The 25,550-nt window shown below is 43.8% G+C and overlaps 1 protein-coding gene across 3 annotated transcripts in view; it reads left to right on the forward strand.

Annotated features, from left to right (window-relative positions):
- Positions 1 to 8,460: 8,460 nt before the first annotated feature.
- GUCY1A1 (guanylate cyclase 1 soluble subunit alpha 1) overlaps positions 8,461 to 25,550 on the forward strand; it is a 64,116-nt gene continuing 47,026 nt past the window's right edge. Inside the window, exon 1 of one of the 3 annotated variants that reach the window (XM_082463129.1) lies at positions 8,461 to 14,420. Coding sequence is in view for 1 of the 3 variants with exons in the window: in XM_082463130.1 (XP_082319256.1) it covers positions 14,418 to 14,420 (3 nt within the window). In the remaining 2 variants the exon portion in view is untranslated. Of the gene's footprint in view, positions 14,421 to 14,459; positions 14,844 to 25,550 lie in introns of those variants that run through there. The other 2 variants (XM_082463130.1, XM_082463128.1) reach the window with 2 other exon arrangements.

The following is a 25,550-nucleotide window of genomic DNA, read 5'->3' on the forward strand; positions in this document are numbered from 1 at the left end:
TTTGTCAAAAGCTTTTTCTGCATCTATTGAGATGATCATATGGTTTTTCTCCTTCAATTTGTTAATATGGTTTATCACATTGATTGATTTGCATATATTGAAGAACCCTTGCATTCCTGGGATAAACCCCACCTGATCATGGTGTATGATCCTTTTAATGCACTGTTGGATTCTGTTTGCTAGTATTTTGTTGAGGATTTTTGCATCTGTGTTCATCAGTGATATTGGCCTGTAATTTTCTTTCTTTGTGACATCTTTGTCTGGTTTTGGTATCAGGGTGATGGTGGCCTTGTAGAATGAGTTGGGGAGTGTTTCTCCCTCTGCTATATTCTGGAAGAGTTTGAGAAGGATAGGTGTTAGCTCTTCTCTAAATGTTTGATAGAATTCGCCTGTGAAGCCATCTGGTCCTGGGCTTTTGTTTGTTGGGAGATTTTTAATCACAGTCTCAATTTCAGTGCCTGTGATTGGTCTGTTTATATTTTCTTTTTCTTCCTGGTTCAGTCTCAGAAGGTTGTGCTTTTCTATGAATTTGTCCATTTCTTCCAGGTTGTCCATTTTATTGGCATATAGTTGCTTGTAGTAATCTCTCATGATCCTTTGTATTTCGTCGGTGTCAGTTGTTACTTCTCCTTTTTCATTTCTAATTCTATTGATTTGAGTCTTCTCCATTTTTTTCTTGATGAGTCTGGCTAATGGTTTATCAATTTTGTTTATCTTCTCAAAGAACCAGCTTTTAGTTTTATTGATCTTTGCTATTGTTTCCTTCATTTCTTTTTCAATTATTTCTGATCTGATCTTTATGATTCCTTTCCTTCTGCTAACTTTGGGGTATTTTTGCTCTTCTTTCTCTAATTGCTTTAGGTGTAAGGTTAGGTTGTTTATTTGAGATGTTTCTTGTTTCTTGAGGTAGGATTGTATTGCTATAAACTTGCCTCTTAGAACTGCTTTTGCTACATCCCATAGGTTTTGGGTTGTCGTGTTTTCATTGTCATTTGTGTCTAGGTATTTTTTGATTTCCTCTTTGATTTCTTCAGTGATCTCTTGGTTATCTAGTAGTGTATTGTTTAGCCTCCATGTGTTTGTATGTTTTACAGATTTTTTCCTGTAGTTGATATCTCGTCTCATAGCGTTGTGGTCAGAAAAGATACCTGATATGATTTCAATTTTCTTAAATTTACCAAGGCTTGATTTGTGACCCAAGATATTATGTATCCTGGAGAATATTCCATGAGCACTTGAGAAGAAAGTGTATTCTGTTGTTTTTGGATGGAATGTCCTATAAATATCAATTAAGTCCATCTTGTTTAATGTATCATTTAAAGCTTGTGTTTCCTTATTTATTTTCAGTTTGGATGATCTGTCCATTGGTGAAAGTGGGGTGTTAACGTCCCCTACTATAATTGTGTTACTGTTGATTTCCCCTTTTATGGCTGTTAGCATTTGCCTTATGTATTGAGGTGCTCCTATGTTGGGTGCATAAATATTTACAATTGTTCTATCTTCCTCTTGGATTGATCCCTTGATCATTAGGTAGTGTCCTTCCTTGTCTCTTGTAATAGTCTTTATTTTAAAGTCTATTTTGTCTGATGTGAGAATTGCTACTCCAGCTTTCTTTTGATTTCAATTTGCATGGAATATCTTTTTCCATCCCCACACTTTCAGTCTGTATGCTTCCCTAGGTCTGAAATGGGTCTCTTGTAGACAGCATATATGTGGGTCTTGTTTTTGTATCCATTCAGCCAGTCTATGTCTTTTGGTTGGAGCATTTAATCCATTTACATTTGAGGTAATTATCAATATGTACATTCCTATTACCATTTTCTTAATTGTTTTGGGTTTGTTATTGTAGGTCTTTTCCTTCTCTTGCGTTTCCTGCCTAGAGAAGTTCCTTTAGCATTTGTTGTAAAGCTGATTTGGTGGTACTGAATTCTGTTAGCTTTTGCTTGTAAAGTTTTAATTTCTCCGTCGAATCTGAATGAGATCCTTGCTGGGTAGAGTAATCTTAGTTGTAGCTTTTTCCCTTTCATCACTTTAAATATGTCCTGCCACTCCCTTTTGGCTTGCAGAGTTTCTGCTGAAAGATCAGCTGTTAATCTTATGGGGATTCCCTTGTATGTTATTTGTTGCTTTTCCCTTGCTGCTTTTAATATTTTTTGTTGGTATTTAATTTTTGATAGTTTGATTAATATGTGTCTTGGAGTGTTTCTCCTTGGATTTATCCTTTATGGGACTCTCTGAGCTTCCTGGACTTGATTGACTATTTCCTTTCCCATATTAGGGAAGTTTTCAACTATAATCTCTTCAAATATTTTCTCAGTCCCTTTCTTTTTCTCTTCTTCTTCTGGGACCCATATAATTCGAATGTTGGTGTGTTTAATGTTGTCCCAGTGATCTCTGAGACTGTCCTCAATTCTTTTCATTCTTTTTTCTTTATTCTGCTCTGCGGTATTTATTTCCACTATTTTATCTTCCAGGTCACTTTTCCGTTCTTCTGTCTCAGTTATTCTGCTATCGATCCCTTCTAGAGAATTTTTAATTTCATGTATTGTGTTGTTCATCATTGTTTGTTTGCTCTTTAGTTTTTCTATGTCCTTGTTAAACGTTTCTTGTATTTTCTCCATTTTATTTCCAAGATTTTGGATCATCTTTACTATCATTACTCTGAATTCGTTTTCAGGTAGACTGCCTATTTTCTCTTCATTTGTTTGGTCTGGTGGGTTTTTGCCTTGCTCCTTCATCTGCTGTGTGTTTCTCTGTCTTCTCATTTTGCTTAACTTATTGTGTTTGGGGTCTCCTTTTCTCAGGATGCAGGTTCGTAGTTCCTGTTGTTTTTGGTGTCTCCCCACAGTGGCTAAGGTTGGTTCAGTAGGTTGTGTAGGCTTCCTGGTGGAGGGGATTCATGCCTGTGTTCTGGTGGATGAGGCTGGATCTTGTCTTTCCGGTGGGCAGGATCACGTCCGGTGGTGTGTTTTGCGGTGTCTGTGACCTTATTATGATTTCAGGCAGCCTCTCTGCTAATGGGTGTGGTTGTGTTCCTGTCTTTCTAGTTGTTTGGCATGGGGTGTCCAGCATTGGAGCTTGCTGGTTGTTGAGTGGAGCTGGGTCTTAGTGTTGAGATGGAGATCTCTGGGAGAGCTTTTGCCATTTTATATTACATGGAGCCGGGAGGTCTCTGGTGGACCAATGTCCTGAACTCGGCTCTCCTACCTCAGAGGCACAGGCCTGACACCCGGCCTGAGCACCAAGACCCTGTCAGCCACACGGAGGTTCTCTTTTTTTCCCAGCTCTCCCAGCAATCATGAAGTCTGAGAAAGCCAATTATGTAGACCTGTGATGGAAATTAACAACTAAAGCAGTGCCATTCGAATTGAACTCCAGATCCAAATGCTGGTCCAGGAACCGTTTGATTCTGGTCTTTAGATGGCTTGCATGAAATAGATTTTTGGTCAGTTACAATAAGGCAGAATGGAGGAGACTCCTTGCCTGACAGCAGTTTTCCAGCAGTCAGATGAAGAGACACATAAGGGGTCCTGAACAAAGGATCTCCTGTCCTCGTGGAGTTTGGGGACCTGCACAATGGACCTAGATGACACTTCTTAAAATTCACAGCAGTTAGGTTACTAGGCAACTAATAAAATATTATTGAATCAAGTGAAATAAGAATTAATTTGTTAATTAATTAAAGCATTAGTATTAAATGGCATTAGTTGGTCTCATGAAATGGTAGAATAAATGTTTAAATGTGTGAACTTAATTAATTAATATGAAATGTAATCAACTGAACTAATGTTTCTATCACCCTTGATGCCTTGAGATTTCTTCATCTACCAGCAGCCCATAAGGGGATGCCCCCTGGCAGAGCTGCCTTTCCTCTCAGCCACCTCCGCACAGTGTTCTTCTCCAACCTGCTCTTTTCCTAATCCCATCTCTCTGTGGCCAAACTTCTATTTAATTAACTCAAAACTGGTGGCTTTATTTACAACTTAGATGAGGAAATTTAATATCCTATAAAAAATATATTGTATTTGGGAATTGGCCAAAAACATACTTGTGCAGTACTTGCAATAGTGTTTTCAAGCTTGGCTCTTATGACAGATGGTCTGTCACCACCTGGGCATCAGCCCCGCCCCTTGCTATGGGCTCTTCCGCAACACAAGCAGGGAGCATGGAAACTACGGTTCCCAGAACCCTTCACCAACGGGGCTGAGACCGGCCTGTGACTTCACTGAGGCTTAGACGGCAGAGAGAAAGAGCAGGCATCTGGAGTCACTGACATCTTCCTCCGATCCCTACACTCCTCGCCAAGGCCTTCCAACAGCTCTGTTTAAAATGCATCAAGGGTCAAGTGATGTCTGTTTTCCTGCAGAAAAACAATCTGACACAGGGGTCATAATAAGACTGAGATATTAAAACAACATCCACGACTTATTGGTTAGAGAGTCGGTTAACTCCCTCCCCACCCACCTTCCCATTCCCGGCCCATCATCCTTCTCTGCTTTATTTTTCTCACACCCCATACCACCATCCGATGTCCTATAGTTTTGTTTGTTCATATTTTTAGTTGTCCGTCATAGTGGAAGCACCATGACAACAAAAGTCTTTGTTTTACACACTAAGTCCCCAGTTTCTAGAACAGTGCCTGCTGTGCTATTGGTATTCAATAAAAATATTTTAATGAATGAGTGATTCTGAGAGAACGTTATTTTCTTCTGGTGAGAATTTGTGTTTGCTTCTGCCAGGCTCCTGCGGTGCTCCCAACACAGGACCACTTTAAACTCAGGGTTCTGCCTGCGGAGTTTCAAGCCACGGAATGTCTATGCGTTTCTGAGCCAAAACCGTGCATCTGCAGGCTTCAGATCAGGAATACTTGGGAGAGATTGTGTTCTCCCCATTCTGAGTCAACACTGAAGAGACAAAACACACCTGCAGGATTTCTATTGTGGTATCATTTCCTGTCCCCGCTGGTTCTGTCTTGTCCCCTTGTATCTGCTTCCACTGGCCCAGTCCTCTGTCCAGCAGCTACAGGTGATGACAGCCGAGGAATTCCAGCTACTCTGCTTCCTACCAGTGAAGCCTTTTTTTCTCTTTATTCCTTGCTGCAGCTTGTTACCCCTTCTGGACATCCGGCCTGCTTAAGCCCTAAAATCGTGCTCAAATTGTATCCAGCACTGCCAGGTGTTCTGTACTGGGGGGGGGGGGTGGTTCTCTGTACATCTCCTGAGGTGCTGCAAAGGGAAGCCCCTTTTATCACTTGCATCACTTTTATAATCAGACCAAAGTAGATGCTCTGGAAAGGAAGAAGAGTTTGGTAAGACACTACTTCCCCTAGGTCATATTGTCGACCGTTTAAACACAGTATTTTATAAATAGAAGAGAAGAACCCATAACTGTCATTTTCAGAAAGTGAGATTTCAACAAGTCTGCCTCTGCACAATTCGCAAGGTGATCCCTTAAGAGCATCTTAGTGTCCTTGGCAGTTTTGAGGTCTACGTGCTTCGTGTTTGCCAGAAGGAGAAGCAAACCTGCAACACTTATGAGCAAGGATCAAAAGAAACGTCTTGTCTTTGGAAGTAAAGGGAAAAACAAAAGCGACAGTGGCACCCTTTGGTTAGATGTTTCTGGCACAGATTCATCGGCTCACTAGTACAACACATCACCAGGGCAAGTGAACAGTGGAAATTATCAGGCCTTCCTCCCAGGGGACTGCTCAGTGACAGGCATATTATTGTTCTCATACCGTATTTTGCAGCCTTAAATTATGTAATATTATATTGGAAGCAGAAAAATGTTTATGTGTTACAATATTTGAAAGGAGAGAGGGCACTTTATTGACTAGAGTATACTTTTCATTCTTTTCACCGGTATCTGAAAAGTTGCAAACATGTCTTTCTACACAGCTGGCTCTTTCCCATAGGTCAGTAGGTCGTGTGACTTTGGAATGTTTCTCTTAAAACTTAAGGGCTCATAGACTTTCCCACATTTGTATTCAAATATAAAAACTCTCCTCATTTGGATTAAATGCATTCTTCTAAAAGTGATATTCTTTTAAGGCTGTGATTTTTTTTAACTCTGTTTCAATTCAGCTAATGCAGGATCCCCCTGAAATAGGAGACTCACATCCTGGCAAGGAAGATGTTTGGGAGCTTCACCTGCAGGAGCTCTGGGGTTACTTCCAAGTCCACTGACCAGACATGGCAGGTGCTAAGGGATTTTCAGCTCTTTGTAAAAGGCATACACGTAATTGATGCTTATTTTCTAATATGCTTTGCCATGAAGGGAAGCAGGGACCTGTCAAGCTTTATGACATTTGAAGAATTGGGATAAGGTTACCTGAGTGTGATTTCCTTAATATTTTCTTTTATAAGCAGCTTTATAAATATACTTCCAATGCTTTGCCTACCTGCTTCAGGAATCTTCCTTCCCCCGCTTCCTTCCTTCCTTCCTTCCCTCTCTCTCTGCCTCAGTCTCTCCCTCTCTTTCATTCTATAAATGCATAAATAAATGGAAATGCATTACTACGATTTAGTTAACCTTGCCATTAGGAAATAAAGCTATTGAAACTCATGTTCTCCACTGCTCACATGTAGCTTAAACAAGTCAGACAAGGAACTTAAAGGAGTATATAAACAGTTTGAAGTACGAATGTTGAAAATCCTATTGCATAACGGTGTCGGGAATGTGTCCCCGCCCAGGGACTTCTACACTAAGACAGCTTTACGACCAAGAAATAGTGTTTCTGATTGTGACCCTCAAATATCAGAATGATCTATAGACACTTGTTAAAATGCAGGTTCCTGGGACCTGCCAGTACCCAAAGAATCTGATTTAATCAGCCTGAGCGGGGCTTTTTGTTTTGCATAATTAGTGAGCTCTTTGCAGAATGACCAGAGGCATTCACACCCAGGGTTCCGAACCAGGCCACCTGAGTTTGAGCCCTGCTTTTGCTGCTTGCTAGCTGTGTGATTTGGGGGAAATTGCTTAATCTCCCTATACCTCCATTTTCTTGCATGTAAAGCAGATACAGTAACAGTGCTCACCTCAAAGGATTATTGGAGGAAAGGAGTGACCCAACACACACCGTGCTTGGAACAGGGTCTGATACACAACTACATCTTGCAGTGCGAACTACTATGGTCCTTTCCTGACAATTAACATTTTAGAACCCCAGAGAAGAATTCATTCATCCTTCTTTTAATAACTTTGCTTGTTGTTGATGTTGTTTTCAGCTCTCCTTTTAAAGCCAACTTTATTGAGCTACGCGTACATACGATAAAACATACCCATTTTAGGTGTAAAATTCGATGAATTTCGATAAATGCACCCACCCTCAGCGCCCCTACCACAATCACGATGTGGAACATTCCCAGCACCAAGAAAGTCCCTTCTGTTCCTTTAGCAGCAATTCCCCGCCCTGGGTCCAGGCAACCGGGGTCTGCCCTCTGTCACTACCAGATTGGTCTTACCCTTTCTAGAATTTCATGTAAATGGAAACATGCCATATGTACTCTTCTGTGTCTGGTTTTTTTTTCCCTCAGCACAATGTTTCTGAGATTCATCTGTGTTGCTGTGTGGGTTGGTAGTTTCTTCTTTTCCTCTGCTGAGTTCTATTTCATTGCATGGATGTACCGTAATTTGCTCAGCCAGTCATTAGTTGCTGGATATTTGAGTTGTTTCCAATTTGGAGTTATTATAAATAACTCAGATAACTTCTTTGTTGGCAGCTAGTTTCGTTTTTCTATTTAAGAAAGAGTAAAGTCAAGGACTCAGAAAACAGAATCTGTCTTCATATGATCGATTTTGGAAAGCCTAGAAGTCTTGCAAGAGCAAGATGCAGGGGAAGAAAAAGCAACATTGAAAACTACGTGCATTTTTAAACTAAGTTAGAATGAGAGCTTAACCTTAGCTGTGGACTCTTTTTTTTTTCTTCTCTCTTTACAGAAAACATATCTCTGTGTGGCTGAACTGCTTTTTTTAAACTTGTCAGTTTTGCTCGTGTGAAATATCTTTTACTCGATAGAGTAAACATGGTTACACTCAAGAAATACCTTTGAACTAGTTTGTCAGATCTTTATTTTGCAGTATCCATTAACCCATTCATCTTCGGAACTTTTCATGTCACTGTTTCTACCTTATGCTTTCCTTTCAATTTCCTCTAGTCAATGCCGTTGTAAGTTATTCCTATGGGGGAAGCACTTTAAAAGCAGCATTAAATATATTGAGATCTATAGGATACCATTTTGGCCTACTTTTTTTTAAATTTTTGTTTATTTATTTTTGGCTGCGTTAGGTCTTCGTCGTGGTGTGCAGGCTTCTCATTGCGGTGGCTTCTCTTGTTGTGGAGCAAGGGCTTTAGGCACGTGGGCTCAGTAGTTGTGGCATGCAGGCTCAGTAGTTGTGGCACACAGGCTTCAGTAGTTGTGGCTTGTGGGCTCAGTAGTTGTGGCTCATGGGGTTCAGTAGTTGTGGCATGTGGGCTTCAGTAGTTGTGGCTCACGGGCTCAGTAGTTGTGGACACGAGCTCAGTAGTTGTGGCTTGCGGGCTCTAGAGTGCAGGCTCAGTAGTTGTGGTGCACAGGCTTAGTTGCTCCATGGCATGTGGGATCTTCCCGGACCAGGGCTTGAACCCGTGTCCCCTGCATTGGCAGGCAGATTCTTAACCACTGCGTCACCAGGGAAGCCCCTTGGCCTCCTTTTGAAGCACAAACAATTTATGAATAGCAGGGTTATGTAATGATATCAGGGCCAAAAGAGTCACTATAATTATTACTCTAGGACATCAAATTAAAATATGGGGATCTGTTGAGTCAATATATTTAACAGATTTTTCAAATATGAGAATTAACAAAACCTCTCAGGATCGCCAAAGCACAAGGACATTATGTTTACCCAGAAAAGGGTGGCACGGCATGCTTAAGCATCCAGAGAAGCTGAGGATTTCCCAAATCACCAAGTCCTGGTTCCTTTTTGCTTCCTATCTCTTCCTTCAAGCTGTCTCTCTCCTTTCACCTTTTACAATAAGCAGCAAGAGGAAACCAGCCTGTGTCTTCAACACATTGCTTAGAACTTGCCTCTGGTGAATGTCTAAGTATTCCTCGTTCCCGCATACCTGCGGACTACAATTCTGCTGAGTTCCTGCCACTGTATAAGGATCTCCTTTCCCCCGTTTTCCAATAACGGGTTCATTTCCAGCTGTGCCTTCACTGGCAGTGCTTTTACCATCCCTGCTCTGCCAGCTGACCATTTGTGACCTGTCAGGGATTCTCTAAGGTGATGGGGGTTTTCTCTGCCGTGCTTCTGACTCGTTGAGAGCAGAATGAACGGCCGCACGTGTACTAACAGTACACTCAAAGCAACCTAGGCTTCCTAACAAATCATGCTCCCCAAGATTCTTCCAGCCTGCCCCCTCCAAAGCTACTTTCACAGTTTAAGGTATTTTTTAGAGCAACACCCCACTTCCCAGGACCAAAATCGGTATTAATTGCCTATCGCTGCTGTAACAAATTGCCCAAATCTAGTTACTTAAAACAACGCACGTGTATTGCTTCACACTTCTGGGAGTCAGAGGTCTGAAGCGGGTCTCGCTGGACCAGATGCAAAGTGCTCACGTGGCTGCCTGGCCTCTGGAGGCTCAGCGAGAAGGGCTTTCCAGCCTCACCCTGTCCAGAGGCTGCGCGCATCCCTAGCTACTCACCCCTCTCCACCCTCAAGCCAGCAATCGCTGAGCAAGTCTTCCTTACACTGCATCCCTGTGACTCTCTCTGCCTCGGACCCGGACTTTCTTGCCTCCATCTTTCACTTAGAAGGACCCCGTGATTGGGCCCACATGGGTAATCTGGGGTAATCTTCCCACCTCAAGGTCCATCGGTTACAATCCTAATTCTGTGTGCAAACTTAACTGCCCCTCGCCATGTGCCACAAAACATAAGCTATTCACAGGTTTCAGGGATCGGGACACGGCATCCTGGGGCCGGGGTGGAGGGAGTGAGGCCATTATTCTGCCAACCACCCTACTGAACGCTGATAAACACCATCTGTTTTGAGAAAATATAATGAACTCTATTTCCGTCCCCACTGGAACCTCTTAAAGCCCACGTTGCTTCGTGAACGTGTATATCAGGACCAGAAATTTAGGGGCTCCGACCTCCTGCATTCTGCTTTCCTGAATTAAAACCTCACATTCCAAAAGAGACGTGGGATGCTAATGTGGTCCCAATGATTGATCACAGGTTACCAAGGCAAAAGACATGTAACTAGGTGCGTTTCAAACAAATTGAAAGTAAATGACCTTAAGGAGGAAAAAAGAATAATAAAGAGAAAAACAAAGATTATGAAGTTTGACAAGTTACCTTGATGTGATAAACCGTACGGTCAATGGTTTGTTTGCTAAAAAGTAAAGAGAAGTTCTACCTCTGACATATTTTTTAAAAGTACATGTACACTAGCGTACAATTTCCTCACATTTCTTCCCTCCCACCCTCTCCCTTTTCTCTCTAAATTCCTTTGGTTTGTGAACTTGTGGTTTTTGTTTATGAACTAGACCAAGAAGCCAAAAAGATGAATCCATTAGTCGCATTAGTTGATTTGAACTGATATGGTAATAAAATCCCAGAAAAAAAGAAAGAGGCTTGCTCTAAAAATCCCCAGGTTTAAACAGATTCATAAAACCCATTTCCAGGTGGAGTATACTTAGTGAGCCGACTGCAGACCAGTGCTTCCAAAACTGTAATATGCATACAAGTTACCCAGGATTTTGTTAAATAAAAGTTCTGATTCGGTAGGTTTGGGGTGAGGCCTGAGGCCTGTATTTCTGACAAGATCACAGGTCATGGAGTTGCTGCAGATACACAGGCCACACTCTGAGTAGCAAGGAGTTAGATCGCACCTCTGATTGCCATTGTCATCTGCAAATGTGAAAAGAATACACAGTTGAATGCTTGTGTGCTGTTGCCAATTGTGCATACAGGAAAAACAAAGCATCTTGGGAAGCAAAACTTGAGCTTTTCTGCCTGAGAGACAAAGTCACGGAAAGTCACTTTAAACTGAATACTTGTCCTTGTTAACGTTTTGATGAAGTTGTCATGACAACTTTCCTATTCTCAATAAAGTGGAGGCAAGTAGGTTTTAACCTATACATCATCTGTAAGACAGAACAGATCTCAAAGATGATGAAATATTCAGGTGTTCATTCATCCATTCAATGATTTTACCGAGTCCCTACTGAGATGCATGTTCTTTGCTAAGCACTTAGGCTGGAAAGACTACTTCCCAGCATCAAGGAACTCTTAGTAATTTTTCAGGGCATATCAGTCATCCAGATTAGAGAATGTCTCTCACAATCACGCTTTGGTGGTTCCTGTACCGCAGGTCGGTTGCTTTTCCCACACACCCTATAGAGAATGGGGGAGGACCACAGGCAGACCTCTTTTTAGTACGCTTCCCTTTATTGCGTTTTTTTACAGATTGAAGGTTTGTGACAACCCTGCATCGAACAAGTCTATCTGTGCCGTTTTTCCCACAGCATTTGCTCACTTCATGCCTCTGTGTCACATTTTGGTAATTCTCACAATATTTCAAACGTTTTCATTATTATTGTATTTTGTTATGGTGACCTGTGATCAGTGATCTTTGACTTACTACTAAGACTTGCTGAAGGCTCATTGATGGTTAGGATTTTTTAGCAACAAAGTATTTTTTTAGTCAAGGCAGATACATTGTTTTTTAGACATAATGCTATTGCATACTTCATAGACTTCAGTGTAGTGTAAACATAACTTTTATATGCACTAGGAACAAAAAATGTGTGTGACTCGCTTTACTGTGATATGTGCTTTATTTTGGCGGCCTGGAACTGAACCCACTATGTCTCTGAGGAATTGCCTGCACAAGATACTCTCTACCTGAGAGCTACCCTTGGTGAAACTGGGTAGGTCCTGGTAGAAAGTACTGAGGTTAAATGTAGTCCTTACCAAGGAGTCTGTGTGCCTTAGAATTTGAGGCTGGTAAAGGCAAGAATGAATGGGTCAAGCAAGTCATGATCCAGGATGAAGGGTATGTTGATAAGAGTAATGACAGTAGAGGAAAACAAAAAACAAAAAAACAGGTTTTATATGAAGCTGCAATGCATGACAACTAGAAGGCGGGCAAATGAGGCCGTCTGGACTCAACTTACCTTTCTACCTCATCTGCCTATACTTTTTTTGGTGTACTTTGCAAATGACTCCCTTTTAAATTTATTTTATTGAAGTATAGTTGGTTTACAATGTTGTGTTAATTTCTGCTATATAGAAAAGTGATTCAGTTATATACATACATATACATTCTTTTTTATATTCTTTTCCATGATGGTTTATCACAGGATATTGAATATAGTTCCCTGTGCTGTACAGTAGGACCTTGTTGTTTATCCATCCTATATATAATAGTTTGCATCTGCTAATCCCAAACTCCCAATTCATCCCTCCCCCACTCTCCTCCCCCTTGGCAGCCACAAGTCTGTTCTCTATGTCTGTGAGTCTGTTTCTCTTTCATAGATAAGTTCATTTGTGTCATATTTTAGATTCCATATATAAGTGATATCACATGGTATTTGTCTTTTTCATTCTGACTTACTCTTAGTATGATAATCTCTAGGTCCATCCACTGTTGCTGCAAATGCCATTATTTAATTCTTTTTGATGGCTGAGTAGTATTCCACTGTGTACATGCACCACATCTTCATTATCCATTCCTCCATTGATGGACATTTAAGTTGCTTCAACGTCTTGGCTACTATAAATAGTGCTGCGAACATAGGGGAGCATGTATCTTTTAGAATTACAGTTCACTCCGGATACATGCTCAGGAGTGGAACTGCTGGATCATATGGGAGTTCTATCAATATTTTTAGTTTTTCAAGGAACCTCCACACTGTTCTCCACAGTGGCTGCACCAGTTTATACTCCCACCAACAGTGGAGGAGTGTCCCCTTCTCTCCACACCCCCTCCAGCGTGTGTTACTTGCAGACTTGATAATGATGGCCTTTCCGACCCTTGTGATCGCCACTCCCTTTATGAACATCAGGGCCCTGCCTTCCTACCTCCAAGCCTTTGCTCACAAGTTTGCCTCTGCCCGGAAAACACAGAAGACAAACACTTCCTCTATTTTATCTTTTCCCAGATATGATCTGTGCTGTAAGGCCTGACTCCACTGCCGTCCTGATATGAAATAGTCTCCTGTCAGAAGGTATCTGCATTTCCTCTGAGCTTTCAAATCATTATCTTTATCTTTCTTAAAATACGATGAAATCCTCTTTCAATTATGCGATACTGGGTACTTCTTACTTATTTGTTTCCTCCTAGGACTTAAATTCTCTGAATACAAAAGCCCTTTTGACCTAAGAGATTATCATGCATCGGGTGTAGAGAAACAGATGGTTTCAGAGATGGCAGAGCCAAAAAATGCACACTTACAGTTCTAGACCAGTTGCCCGATACTAAGGCAAATTTTAGTTAAATGCCTTTTTTTCTTATTTAAATGTCTTTTTTCTTATTTAAATGTATGTTTATTCTGACTGATGTTTGCCTTGAGGACAGCATAGTTGTCAAGGCTGCGAGATGAGTCTAAAATGGAGAGATTATGTGGGTAAGTTTAGGGAGAAATATACGAATTGGAGATAACCACGAACAATGTATCTCAGAGTTCCTGGGTTTGAAGAAAGATCGCATAATAATCATGATTAATTATGAATTCAAAATGAAACAGCATAATGAGCTTTTTTGAGGTCGGAAAGGTGACTCAAAACATTTATATAAGAACTTTTTTTTCTGTTCTGGAATACACACACACACACTCACACACACTGCACACCCAACAAACAGAACTAAATGTACCGAGCCAAGCAGAATCAGGACCTTACTGGAAAGATGTAAATGCTCTGCAGCCATAGAACTGCATTTGCAAAGGAGCTGATCGACTTTAACCTGAGAACCAGGGTACAAAAACCATCCATGCAGAGACATCAGTTTCCCAGCAGAAATGCTGGAGTTTCTAACTACGGAGAACTGAGGTTTTTCCGGCCCAGTGCATAGTGGAAAACATTGTTTTTTAAGTCGGCCAAATCTTCCTTGCGTTCCCTCCCTCCTTCTCCTTTCTCTTCCTTTGTCCCTGTTCCCTGGTCGCCGTCTCCACACAGGAGCTGCTGGGCAGGCGACGGGGCGGCTGGAGGACTCAGTCCCCCTGCGCTAGAATGGTCGCAGAGGGTGACACTCAGCCCCGAGCTGGCTTTCCAGGAGCAGGTTTCGGTGCAGTTTCCCTGCACTTCGGCCGCTAGAGTCCACGCGGAGAGCAGGGAGCCGCGCGGGAGCCCCCCGGCCCCAGGCGACCGACACTCGCGGGGAGGGCGCGCCGCGAGCGCACAGGGGCCCGGCGTAACCTCACCATGGTGCGTTCCAGACGCCGCTTTCTTTCTCAGCCTTTTGGTGCAGGGAAGGGGAGGGGTTCCGAGAAGACCGCAGGGAGAGGCGCTGCGAGGGATCCTTGGGGCTGAGCGGGGGGAGGAGAGAGGGAGGGAGAGCGGGAGAGAGAGAGCGGAGCCCGGGGCCGGGGCTGCCTGAGCGTGGGCGCCGCGCGGGAACCGGGTTCGCTGCGCGCCGCGCCCGCCCCGCCTGTTGAGCGGCAGCCGGGAAGAAGCGCGGCGGCCGCCGGCGGTGGGGACAGCGGTGCAGGGACCGGCAGGTGCCGCCGCCGGGCCCCCCTCTGCCGCCCGCCGCCCACTCTCCTCCTGCGCGGGCGGCGCGGAGCTGCGAGGCGCGCCCCGGAGCTGCCGGCGAGCCGGAAACGCAGCCCGAGGTCGGGACGCCCCCAAGTAAGTGGTCGCCGCGCGCCCTCGCCGGCCCGGGCTCCGGGGGCGGCCCTCTCCGCGGCCCCCCGTCCGGGCCCTCGCGTGCCCCCCAGGAAGCCCTCCTGCACTCCCGGGGCCGGGCCCGGTTCCCACGCCGGGGGCAGCTCCGCGCGCCGGGGACCCGCGGCGGCCGAGGGCGGAGGGCCCGCGGGGAGCGAGGCCGCGCCGGCGTCACCGCAGCCTCGTCCGGCCGCGCTGCGCGTTGAGCGGTTCGCGCTCCTGGGGGCCGGGCGGCTGCGACCCCGGGATCGCTCAGCGGGGCCGCCGCGAACTTCCAGGGGGGCCGCCGGGCTCCGCCGGGGAGTGTGCGTGTGCGCGCGTGCGTGTGTTTGTGCGCGCGCGCGTGTGTCTGTGCATGTTTGCGCGTGCGTGTTTGTGTGCGCGCGCGCGTGTGCCTGTGCGTGTGTTCGTGTGTGTGCGCGCGCTTGTGCCTGTGCGTGTGTTCGTGTGCGCGCGCGTGTTAATTACTGCTTGGGGATCCGATGCCCACTGTGACCGCAGCGCCCTGGGGAGCGGTGGGCGTCGGGCCGGTGCCCGCAGCCTGTCCTGGGTGGGCCGAGCAGCCTCGCGGCGGCACTTGTGTGCGCCCTCCGCTGCAAGTGGTCATGTGATTTCGGGTTATGCATTCCGTGCGTCTTTCCTTAGCTCCCTCGTTTCCCAGGGTCGCGCCTTCATTGTGCACTTGGTGAACAGTGTGTATCTTCTGAAGTAAGCCAGAAGGTTGAACGTGTCACTTAATTGTGACTCGGGCGTCTTGGTTTCCATCACACTGAAACCCCCTGGAATTTTAAGTAGAACAGGTCGTATATACAGTTTTAAATTAGAGCTTGATTTATAAAATACCAGGGTCAGTCCTGTGATAGTGATTTCATCAAATGCTTACCTCCCAACTAGAACTGCTCTTGGGAGGAACATCGTTGACCCTCTGACGACACGTGGATAAGCGTTAGAGCCTTCAGTGATGGATGTAGATTTTTATACCTTGGTTCCTAGTGTGGGACTAATCCGTTGCTTTTCCTAAAACGGCGGTGTTTTTTTGTTTTCTTTGGGAGTTGTCATTTCAGGTACTATATTATGAAGAGTGACAAAAATCAATAATAACAGCAATTAACAGAAATATGATGTCTAAAATTTCGAAGCAAATCTTAATTTGTCAAAAAGCCATGTTAACAGTGTTATGCTTTTGGTGGAGTTTGCCCGTGTAGTCTGTGCTCTCTGTTCAGTTATTACACAGCTCGGTCTGTGGATTGCTTCCGGGGATCCTGAAATTGTATTTAAACGTTTGAGTCTCTGCATTTTTAGGGAGATAATCCAGAGTCCTCAGATATCTAAAGGGATCTATGACCCAACAGAAAAATAAGAAGCACGCAGTTAAAATAAATAAGCTATACTTTTCATGTCAAAACAGTAGGCTCTTTACATAAAGCCTGTAGACATAAAGTAGTAGGAAAAATTCTAGAATAATTATTGGTGCAGTAATTAAACTTCTCGTATAAAACAGACCCACTTGTATGTTTTTAAATGTATCAGGAAACTTAAGTTGCTGAAGTTTATTTAATAGAAATTTGTAATGAATAGATGGGTATTCTGTTTTTTCTTGTGCTGTAGGATCTTTCTTCTAATGTATGACAGAGAAAATAAGAATTTTATTTTTCTCTCTTTGAGACCCAACACAAATAGAAAGTACTTATGCTTGGTGTGGTGTTTCATAGTGTATGAATATAAAAAGCCCCTTTAAGTCCCCGCTACTAGGTATCCAGGTATAAAATAACATGTCCAAGATACTTTTATGTCGTTCTTGAGAATGTAGAAGGAGACGTAGCTTCACAAGGTTTGGTCCTCAAATCTCATGTAACTGTGGCTTATAAAATGATCTTGTGTTAAGGCACTATTTTAAAAAACTTTTAAAATTAATATTGGACTAAAGAAGTAAGTGACCACTCAGAGTGTTATTTCCATTATGAATGTTAGGTTTTCCAGGAAGTTGCTTAGTTTTCCTTTTATTTGCTAGGATATATAACTTTTGTATCATTGATTTTTATACCACTTAATTATAAATATTTACCCAAGCAACTCTCCTTAAACATTACAGTTTATTACTTTTCTGCATATTTGTAGAAACAGTTGCTTTTCTTTCTAAAATATCAATAATTTCACTGGTTTTTAGTCTCTAGGCCATCTAGATGTTTTCAGTAAATATTCGTTAGGTGCCTGTGCAGCAGTTTTGGTTGGGGCTCTCCATCTTGATACAAGAAAATCTTTTGGCAAGTTTTAGGTCTTCAGATGAACCAATTTAGCCACCCATAGATTAGTTGACTCATTTGGCATTGGAGTGATTTTTTGGCTATCCTGACTCACATTTGCTTCCTTTGTTTCTCTCAAACAGTTTGGAAGCGCCTGACCTAGTTCATCTATTTCTCTCTCCCCCAAGTGCAGGCCCACAGGCTTGTTCCTCCTGCAGCCTTCAGGCTTCCAGGGTGTGAACAGAATTATTTGCCCGGAGTGAGGAGCTTTAGGCCAGTTCCAGCCCAGCAGCAGTAGGAGAGTGAGTAGCTTATGAACCCTGAGGGGCTTTGGGCCATGATCCCCCCTCCCCCAGGTCCAGCCACAAAAATGTGATTATCAACTGCGTGTAGTTGCTTGCCTGGAATCCTTTCTGGCCGTTAATAATCTTTTTATTAAAATAAACTCTCCCTTTCAGAAAATCAAAGGCAAGTCAAGTTAATTCACTCGGGTACCACTTCTTCCTTCTCACCACAGTAGGAATTAGCAAGAAGCCAACAGAAGACAGTGGCTTTGGGAGTGAACACCCCAGGAAAGGGGTCTGAGCACGCCAGGAAAGCTTCTTAATCCTCAGTTTTTTCCAGGTCTGACATAACTATGTGTCCCCTTTCACTCTGCTGCCTTACATTAAAAATACCTTTTTAGGGACTTCCCTGGTGGTCCAGTGGTTAAGACTCCACGCTCCCAATGCAAGGGGCATGGGTTTGATCCCTGGTCGGGGAACCAAGATGCTAATGCCGCGCAGTGCGGCCAAAAAAATAAATTAATTAAAAATAAAATTAAAAATACCTGTTCAGACAGGAAAGCCAGAGAAAGACAAATATCCTACGCTATCACTTGCATGTGGAATTGGAAAAAAAAAGATACAAATGAACTTATTTACAAAACAGACTCACAGACATAGAAAACAAACTCATGGTTACCAAGGGGAAAGGGGCGGGGAGGGATAAATTAGGAGTTTGAGATTAGCAGATACACACTGCTGTATATAAAGCAGATCATCATCAAGGACCTACTTTACAGCACAGGGAATATCTTGTAATAACCTATAAGGGAAAAGAATCTGAAAAGGTATATATATGTGTGTGTGTGTATATATATATATATCTGAATCACTTTGCTGTACGCCTGACGCTAACACAGCATTGTAAATCAACGTACTTCAGTTGAAAAAGAAACACCTGTTCAGATGTCTGGATTGCTACCGAACTCAGATCTCCCTCAGGATAGTCACCCTTGGATTCCCGGTACCTGGCACACAGTGGGTGTCTTCCTAATTATTGATTTCAGTTTTTGGTGCCTTGCTGCTGCAGGTGTTCTGTTCGACACCATCTCAGGATTAGTATGTGTTTTGCAAGGACCCTACGTGGACTGTCGTGGTCTTGGTCCTACATGCATGCCTGTGCTTTTCTCCCATGGGGCCTGCAGGCTGTTCAGAGCTGCTTCGAACTGTCAATTCTGTCACCATCGCCCAGCTACCCTTGGTCTAAGTTTACACCCTTCACGGGTGTTACCCTCTCCCTGTGACCGGTGCTCGTTGACTTCCTGAGTATTCCACTTCCCTTGGGAATCTACGCTCACAGGGGATTTGCTTCCTCCACTTTGATCAGCTGTCATCGCTCAGGACTTCATTCGGCTCCGGCCCCCGCCCTCCGGGCCTTCCCATCACGCAGGGCTGCGCAGCTTGCTCAGAACTTCATTCAGCACCTGCGCGCTGGGTCCACAGGACCTCAGCCTGCGCTGCTTCACCTTGGGAAGCCACTGGTGTCCGGCCCCCGCCCTCCGGGCCTTCCCATCACGCAGGGCTGCGCAGCTGAAAAAGCCGAGCCTTCCGTGTGCCCTTTCTGACCCCACCTCCTGCCCTTCCAGGAAGCCCCTCACCCGGCACCGCGCACCCGCTCCTGTCCTGCGACTGCTCCTGGGCCGGTCCCGATTTTCTCGGTTTTCCTCTTTGCTCCGCGCACTGACGTTGGACAACCACGTCGGCTCTGCCCCCTCCCTTAATCTCCTGCCACTAGCCCTGCCAGCACCCGATTCACTCCACCTTCAGCTTCAGGGATGGTTAACGGTGCTCGGAAGTTATTCTAGTCTTTCTTGGATAATTCCTGTCAATTTCCCCATCAGACATGTTCCAGGGTTCTCCAGGTTTTCCAGTCCAAATTATCTTTATTTTTTCACTTTTAGCAGATGATCTTATTTCCAAATTCACGGAGAATATTAAGATCAATTTAGGCGAGCTATTGATCGAGATTCATGTTGAACGCGGGAGGCATTCCTTTATTTGACCTGCTCTGAGCGTAAGAACTCTTTCCTTATAGTGAACGGTACTACTTGCCTCTATAATCTTCATATCCCAGTTTTTACCTCTTAGAGTACTTATACAGAAAGCTTTTCTACATAACAGAGATATAATATGTCTATGATCTCTATGGTAATATTCATTTCCTTCAACTTGTCCTTAATTGGCATAGGTCGAGAAGCCCATTATCATCAAGGAATTTCTCCTTTGGATGAATTCCTGTTTTTCTGAAAGTGTGGTCCTGAGAGCTGAGCAAACAGGAACGGACTAACATCATTGGACTTGTCTGGCTATCTCCTCTGGGTACCACATGGTAAATCACCCTAAAGTCAAATTTGTCCTCTCCCCTTCTATATTTTTGGCATCCATACTGCACTGTTTGATTAGGCATCTTTTTGCATACTTCTCTGCAAGTATACTTCTTTTCCTCAATTTGTACATTTGGCTACTAGATTTGGGACTTTGAAAAATATTTATTGCAATTAAATGTAACCTTTACCTTTCATTAGCCTGTTGTTCCAGAAGGTCAGGATACTTTTGGATGCTGATTCCATGATACAGATTAGCTGCTCTTCCCCATTTAGAGGCATGAGCAGATGTGGTCAGGATGCAGTTAATATCTTCATCCAATAACTGTGCAGAGTGGAGAACAGGCAGGACGTTTGGTCCTAGATGCTGTCCCTTGCTTTGCAGGAGCCCATGAATTAGTGGTCTTTATAAGGCCATTTGGGCAGCGTTATAGTCAAGTGACTCTCCTTCCTCAGCGTTTACATTCCTTCATGTGGGCGGGGCGGATGCATTCTGTGACAGACTCAGTCAGGTTCCTTGCTGGACTGCATTTCCACTTTCTGCAGAATAGCTATGAAGCAACCCTGTAAAAACAAAAAGAAATAGCCCTGGGTTCCTTTGTAATGATGGGTTCCTTTGAGCTCTCCCTAGCTGGTAGGTAACAACGCTTCACATTTTGGGCGCTTACAGATGATAATGTTAAGAATCTCGTGGGAGTCCTGCCTGGAATCAGTGTCAAGCTCTCAAGGCTAAAGTTGGAATCCACCTTCTTTGTTTTGAAAATTGAGACCATGGCTGGCTTCTTTGCTCCCTGTCAACCCTCCCTTCACATAACATTTTAAAAGATGATTGTAACTGTTTCCTTATCACAGCCACACGTGCTTTCAGTACTTTGTGATGAAATTTTTCCAAATTAATGGATTTAAACTCATTTAGAATATTGAACATCATACTATGGCTTGGGCCTTAAATTTGTTACTTGATTTCTGTCTCGCTTTTGCCAGTATGATGACATTTTCTCGAGGAACTGAGGTGACACCAAACCAGAATCGGGTAGTTATGCTGCCCAGTGAGTCACCTTCATTTGGATTTCTTCACCCCCAGCAGCCAGTGCGCTCCTCCTACAGCTGATAAATGCTCTTAGCACCACTGTGCCTGGCAATAATAACAAGAATTAAAAGAGTTTTTTTTGAACGTGTAGTTTTTGAAAGCTTCAGCGTACGTTATGTTTTATGACACACTTTTCAGAGGTTAGCCGCTTTTTGTACCTCTCAGGCTGAAGTGTATTGTAGGTTATGCGTGTTACTGAGGAAGATACAAAGTTCATGACATTCCTGCCTGAAGGGGCTTAAAGTCTGCGTGCGGAGTTAACCACCCAGGAACAGCCTTGGAATTACACATGTCAGCACTTTACCAGGAGCTTAATATTTGTGCCGCAGTTTTAGAAACTTCTCAAGAACTTGAAAAGCCAGAGTCCCACAGGAGGGAAATGCTGAAGGAGGCTTTCTAGGGAAGGTCTGGCGCTGAGCAGAGATTCTACAACAGGATGAGGGTGCCGGACTTCGCAGGACCTGTGGGATTTAAAGAGTGGGAAGAGTGGGGTGTGAGTGTGTGTGAGCGTGTGTGTGAGTAGGTATGAAGGTGTGTGTGAGAGTGTGTGTGTGAGTGTATGAGGGTGTGTGTGTGTGAAGGTGAGGGTGTGTGTGTGTGTGAGGGTGTGAGTGTGAGGTCAGTGTATGTGTGAGTGTGTGTATGAGTGTGTGTGAGACGAACCTGTGGATGGAGAACCGGCAACGCCACTTCTTCTCACCCCACCCCCTGCAGCGTCCCTTTGTGGGAAACACTGCGGCCTCCCCTCCTCTTCTGGATTCCCTGGCCCCTTGCTGGGTCTTTGAGGGCCCGTACCTACTCAGCCTTTACATCTCAGACTAGGCTCTGCTTCCCAGAAGCTCTCCCTGCTCTTCCAGGTCTGAATCGAGGGCCTTGTTTCCTTGCACCTCCCTGCACATCCCCTGTGCTATTATTTCTCCTCGGCTGTAATTTTTTTACTGAAGTATAGTTGGTTTACATGTCATGTTGGTTTCAGGTGTCCAGCAAAGTGATTCAGTTATATATATATATGCATATGTATATATATTCTTTTTCAGATTCTTTTCCGTTACAGGTTATTAAAAGATATTGAGTAGAGTTCCCCGTGCTATACAGTGGTCCTTGTGGATTATCTATCTTATATACAGTAGTGTGTATCTGTGAATCCCAAACTCCTCATTTATCCCTCCTCCCCTTCCCCTCTGGTAACCACAAGTTTGCTCTCTGGGTCTGTGCGTCGGTTTCTGTTTTGTAGACAAGCTCATTTCTGTCACTTTTCTAGATTCCACTCTAAGCGACGTCATACGGTACTTGTCTTTCTCCGTCTTACCCTCCGCTGTAATCACTTGCTGAATTGACTCTTCTCGCCAATGGGAGGAGATGCCATTTCCGTTTAGCCCCCATTCTGTTCACAGACATGTAATAAAAGTGCTCCAGGGATCACGAGCGTTCGGTCAGAGTGTGTGATGTGAAATGGGCGTCTCAGAGCAGTGAGTGCTGGAAAATACCGATCAAAAGAGTTAAGGTTAAAAGGGGTTAGGTTACAACTAGACCAGGATGTCCACTGAACCTTTCTTTGTTAGGTTATGAGGAACCATTTTGTTGTTTAGAGTTTTGGGGAAAGGGTGTGTGGCACATGCATTGCTTTTAATTAGACCTTCATAGTCAATTCCAACCCTTCAGAGTTTTAGATGCAACTCTAGACTTAGGGAAATTGTTTGACTCGTCACATTGCATCAGGTGTTTCCATCCATGAGGTTGACAAACCCTAGAACTTCAATAATGCATATTTTTATTAGAGGAGTTTGGTTATGTTACTAGTCTAATTTTATATGAATGCACTGAAATTGCCAGCTGCTTCTCATTCATTCTGAAGCTTCAGATATCCTCTATTACAAGTAGTTAAATGATACATGGCTCATATGATTAACTTAATTAAACATAGGACAAAGAATTTCAACGTTTCACTAGTATAATATGAACTTCTAAGTTGTGTATTGGTGAATATAAAACTGAATCAATATAGGTTAATTCAGAATTTAGAGGGTTACAAATGTAACGTGGAAGATACTTGGATAAACACAGTCACAGGGTCGAGACTTGATGGGTCAAGATTTGAGGCAAGAGATTCTTACGCTGAATCAACACAGTACGTTTCCAAATGTGATTAGCAACAGGCAATCCTCCCAGTGAAAACTCTGGGTGAAATTTCATTTTTCAATGTCTTAAAGTATTTGCAGTCACTAATGACTAATGACTAACGTTCTTCTTTGTTCGTCTCTACTCCAAGTAACAATATGCCGCAGCCTCTATTTGTGGATCTTTTCTGTGGGGACGGTTTAGAGTAATATTCTTAAGCTCTTGTTGTGTCACCTCATGCTGAAAACTGTTCCTGGCTGTGTGTGAGAGAGCTGTGGCATTTCCTGACACAGCCTGTTGCCTAGCAGGCTGTCCTAAGCTTCTCCTCGTTCCCCGCTCCCTCCGAAGCTGTAAGAGTTTGTCCTGGCTGAGGCCGGTTGTCACCTGCAGCTCACCTGCTGGCTTGGCCAAGAGCAAGAATGTTGTGTATCTCAGGTATCGTGAGGCCACAGCCCACATAAGTTTCTCTCGCATCGGTCCTGCCCTGTGGCCAGCTCATTTGAATTGATGCGGTCCTGTGGAGTGTATCTCTGGAGGCCACGGGGAACTGTTTGACCCAGAAAAAGCAGCACAAGCTTGTTTGTCCAAGAGCAGAAGTCACTGTTATTATGTTGCCTTCTGCCTTCAATCAAGACCATGGTTTCTTGAATATAGACTTTCAAAGTCAAGAGAAAAAGGGAAGTGGTAGACGTCGCAGGTGGGGCTTAAGAAAGGCAGGAGAGTCGGGTGCCTTGGGCACCAGGGCGCTTCAGCAGCAAGGAGGAGGCCTGGGAAGTCCTGGGAAGAGCTGTGCGCTCCCACGTTTTCTTCCCTGTTAGTCTTCTTCGTCGCTGATGAAGAAACGTCTTAACTGGGGGTGGTTAGAACATTTTTGCTCACCAGCCTTGATCAACTGTCCAGATCCAACTGGAGTAAAATCTGTTGAGTTATTCTTGTCGTAATATTGGCTGTGTTTCGGTGCACAGTGGGTGCTGGGAGCTGTGTGCCGTCAGTCTGTTTTACACGCAGTGAAATGGTGTTGGGCTGTGGTTGTCTGCATTAGCTGTCTTTGACAAATAAGCGTCGGTCACTGCTTGAGTGCCGAGAAGAAGTGGTGCCGCGTGTGCGTGTCACACGCCGCGTGCAGTGGTGTAGAAGCGGCGCAGTGCTCACAGCTCCCCCTGGGTGATCTGACGGCCGCACGTCGCCTCTAACTGCTCCCGTGTCTCGGTCACCCTCCTACTAGAATACTGTGTCACAGCCACGTTGTCCCAGCTGCAGTCTGTCACCAAACGCTTTCTTGTTCTGTCTTTCTCTTTTGCGCATACTTTTCTGCTCCTTGGAATACCTCCTCTTGTTTGTTATGCCTTGTTATTTCTTACTCATTCAACAGGGCTCAGCTTAAGAGTCATTCATTTGAGGAAGCACTTAGCAATGTACCATGTCAGCATTCGATGAAGATATTCTGTGTCCCCATCACAACATGTCATGATAGTCCACGCTTCACTGAATTTGTGTGCTTTTATCCTGTTCACCCACCAACCCCTACATGAGACCCTCCTTTAGGGTTTCATGTTGGCTTCTTTGTATTTGTTTGTTTTTGCTTTTAATTCCTGAAACCTCATCCCTTAGAATGTAGGAATAGGTGCTTAATAAATAATTTGCAGGATGTATGAACAAATGAATAAGCGAATGCTTGGATGGATGGGTAAATTCAGGAATTCAGGTAGACAGAAAGAGTAAAGATTTTACATGGGTAGAATAATTATAAAGAAGGGTCTTAAGGAAAGCATCTGTGATAGAGTCCAGAGCAGAATATGAGCTTTAAAGGAGAAAGCTATGGTCTTGTCCGGCATTGGAGAGAAGTGTGCGTTGCCGGATGGAGAGCAGTGTGATGTGAAGGTAAAGCGGTGGTGTGTCCACGGTTAGTGAGATTGAAACTTAAAGTTCAACATCTGTGAGCAGTAACTATGCATTTGGTCAAAGAACCCACAGTCAATATACAATCGTTTGAAGTGAAAAGGAATATGTTTTCTATATTTAACACAGGTTGCTTTCTATATTTTCTATATTTAATTCAGGTTGCTCTAGTGGAAGTATGAAAAAACCCAGCCTTACACTGATGCATAGTTGAAAAGGGAGGAGGGGTTTAATATGTTTTAAGACAACTGTAGATATTCTTTTGGTATAAAAAATTCAAAATTTGAGAGGTGATCATTTCATAAAGGTTACTTGCCACATGGGATCTGAAACCATTAAAATCCATTGTTCTGTGAATGGAGCCTTTATTCCTGCGTGAATTTGGAACATCATGGTCACTGGAAAATACTGGTTCCCCTTGTTTTGCAGGTCTTCCAAATGTTGACAAACTTTACATTTTATATTATACAGTATCAAAATAATCACATTAATTAACATCACCACTGATCTCATCAGTACTGGGAAGCTGTCAGGCTACCATGGCAGATGTACATGGTGCAGCTGTGGGTTGAGGAAGTTTTCCAGTTCCCTCTTTTCAAGCAAAAAATCTGTCTTTAAGTAGAAGAAAAGTATAAATAAATGTTTATCTACATTAGAATAAGTATTATTGAATT

The sequence above is a fragment of the Balaenoptera physalus genome (genome assembly GCF_965194825.1).
Source record: "Balaenoptera physalus genome assembly, chromosome: 5".
In the NCBI taxonomy this organism is placed as follows: domain Eukaryota; kingdom Metazoa; phylum Chordata; class Mammalia; order Artiodactyla; family Balaenopteridae; genus Balaenoptera; species Balaenoptera physalus.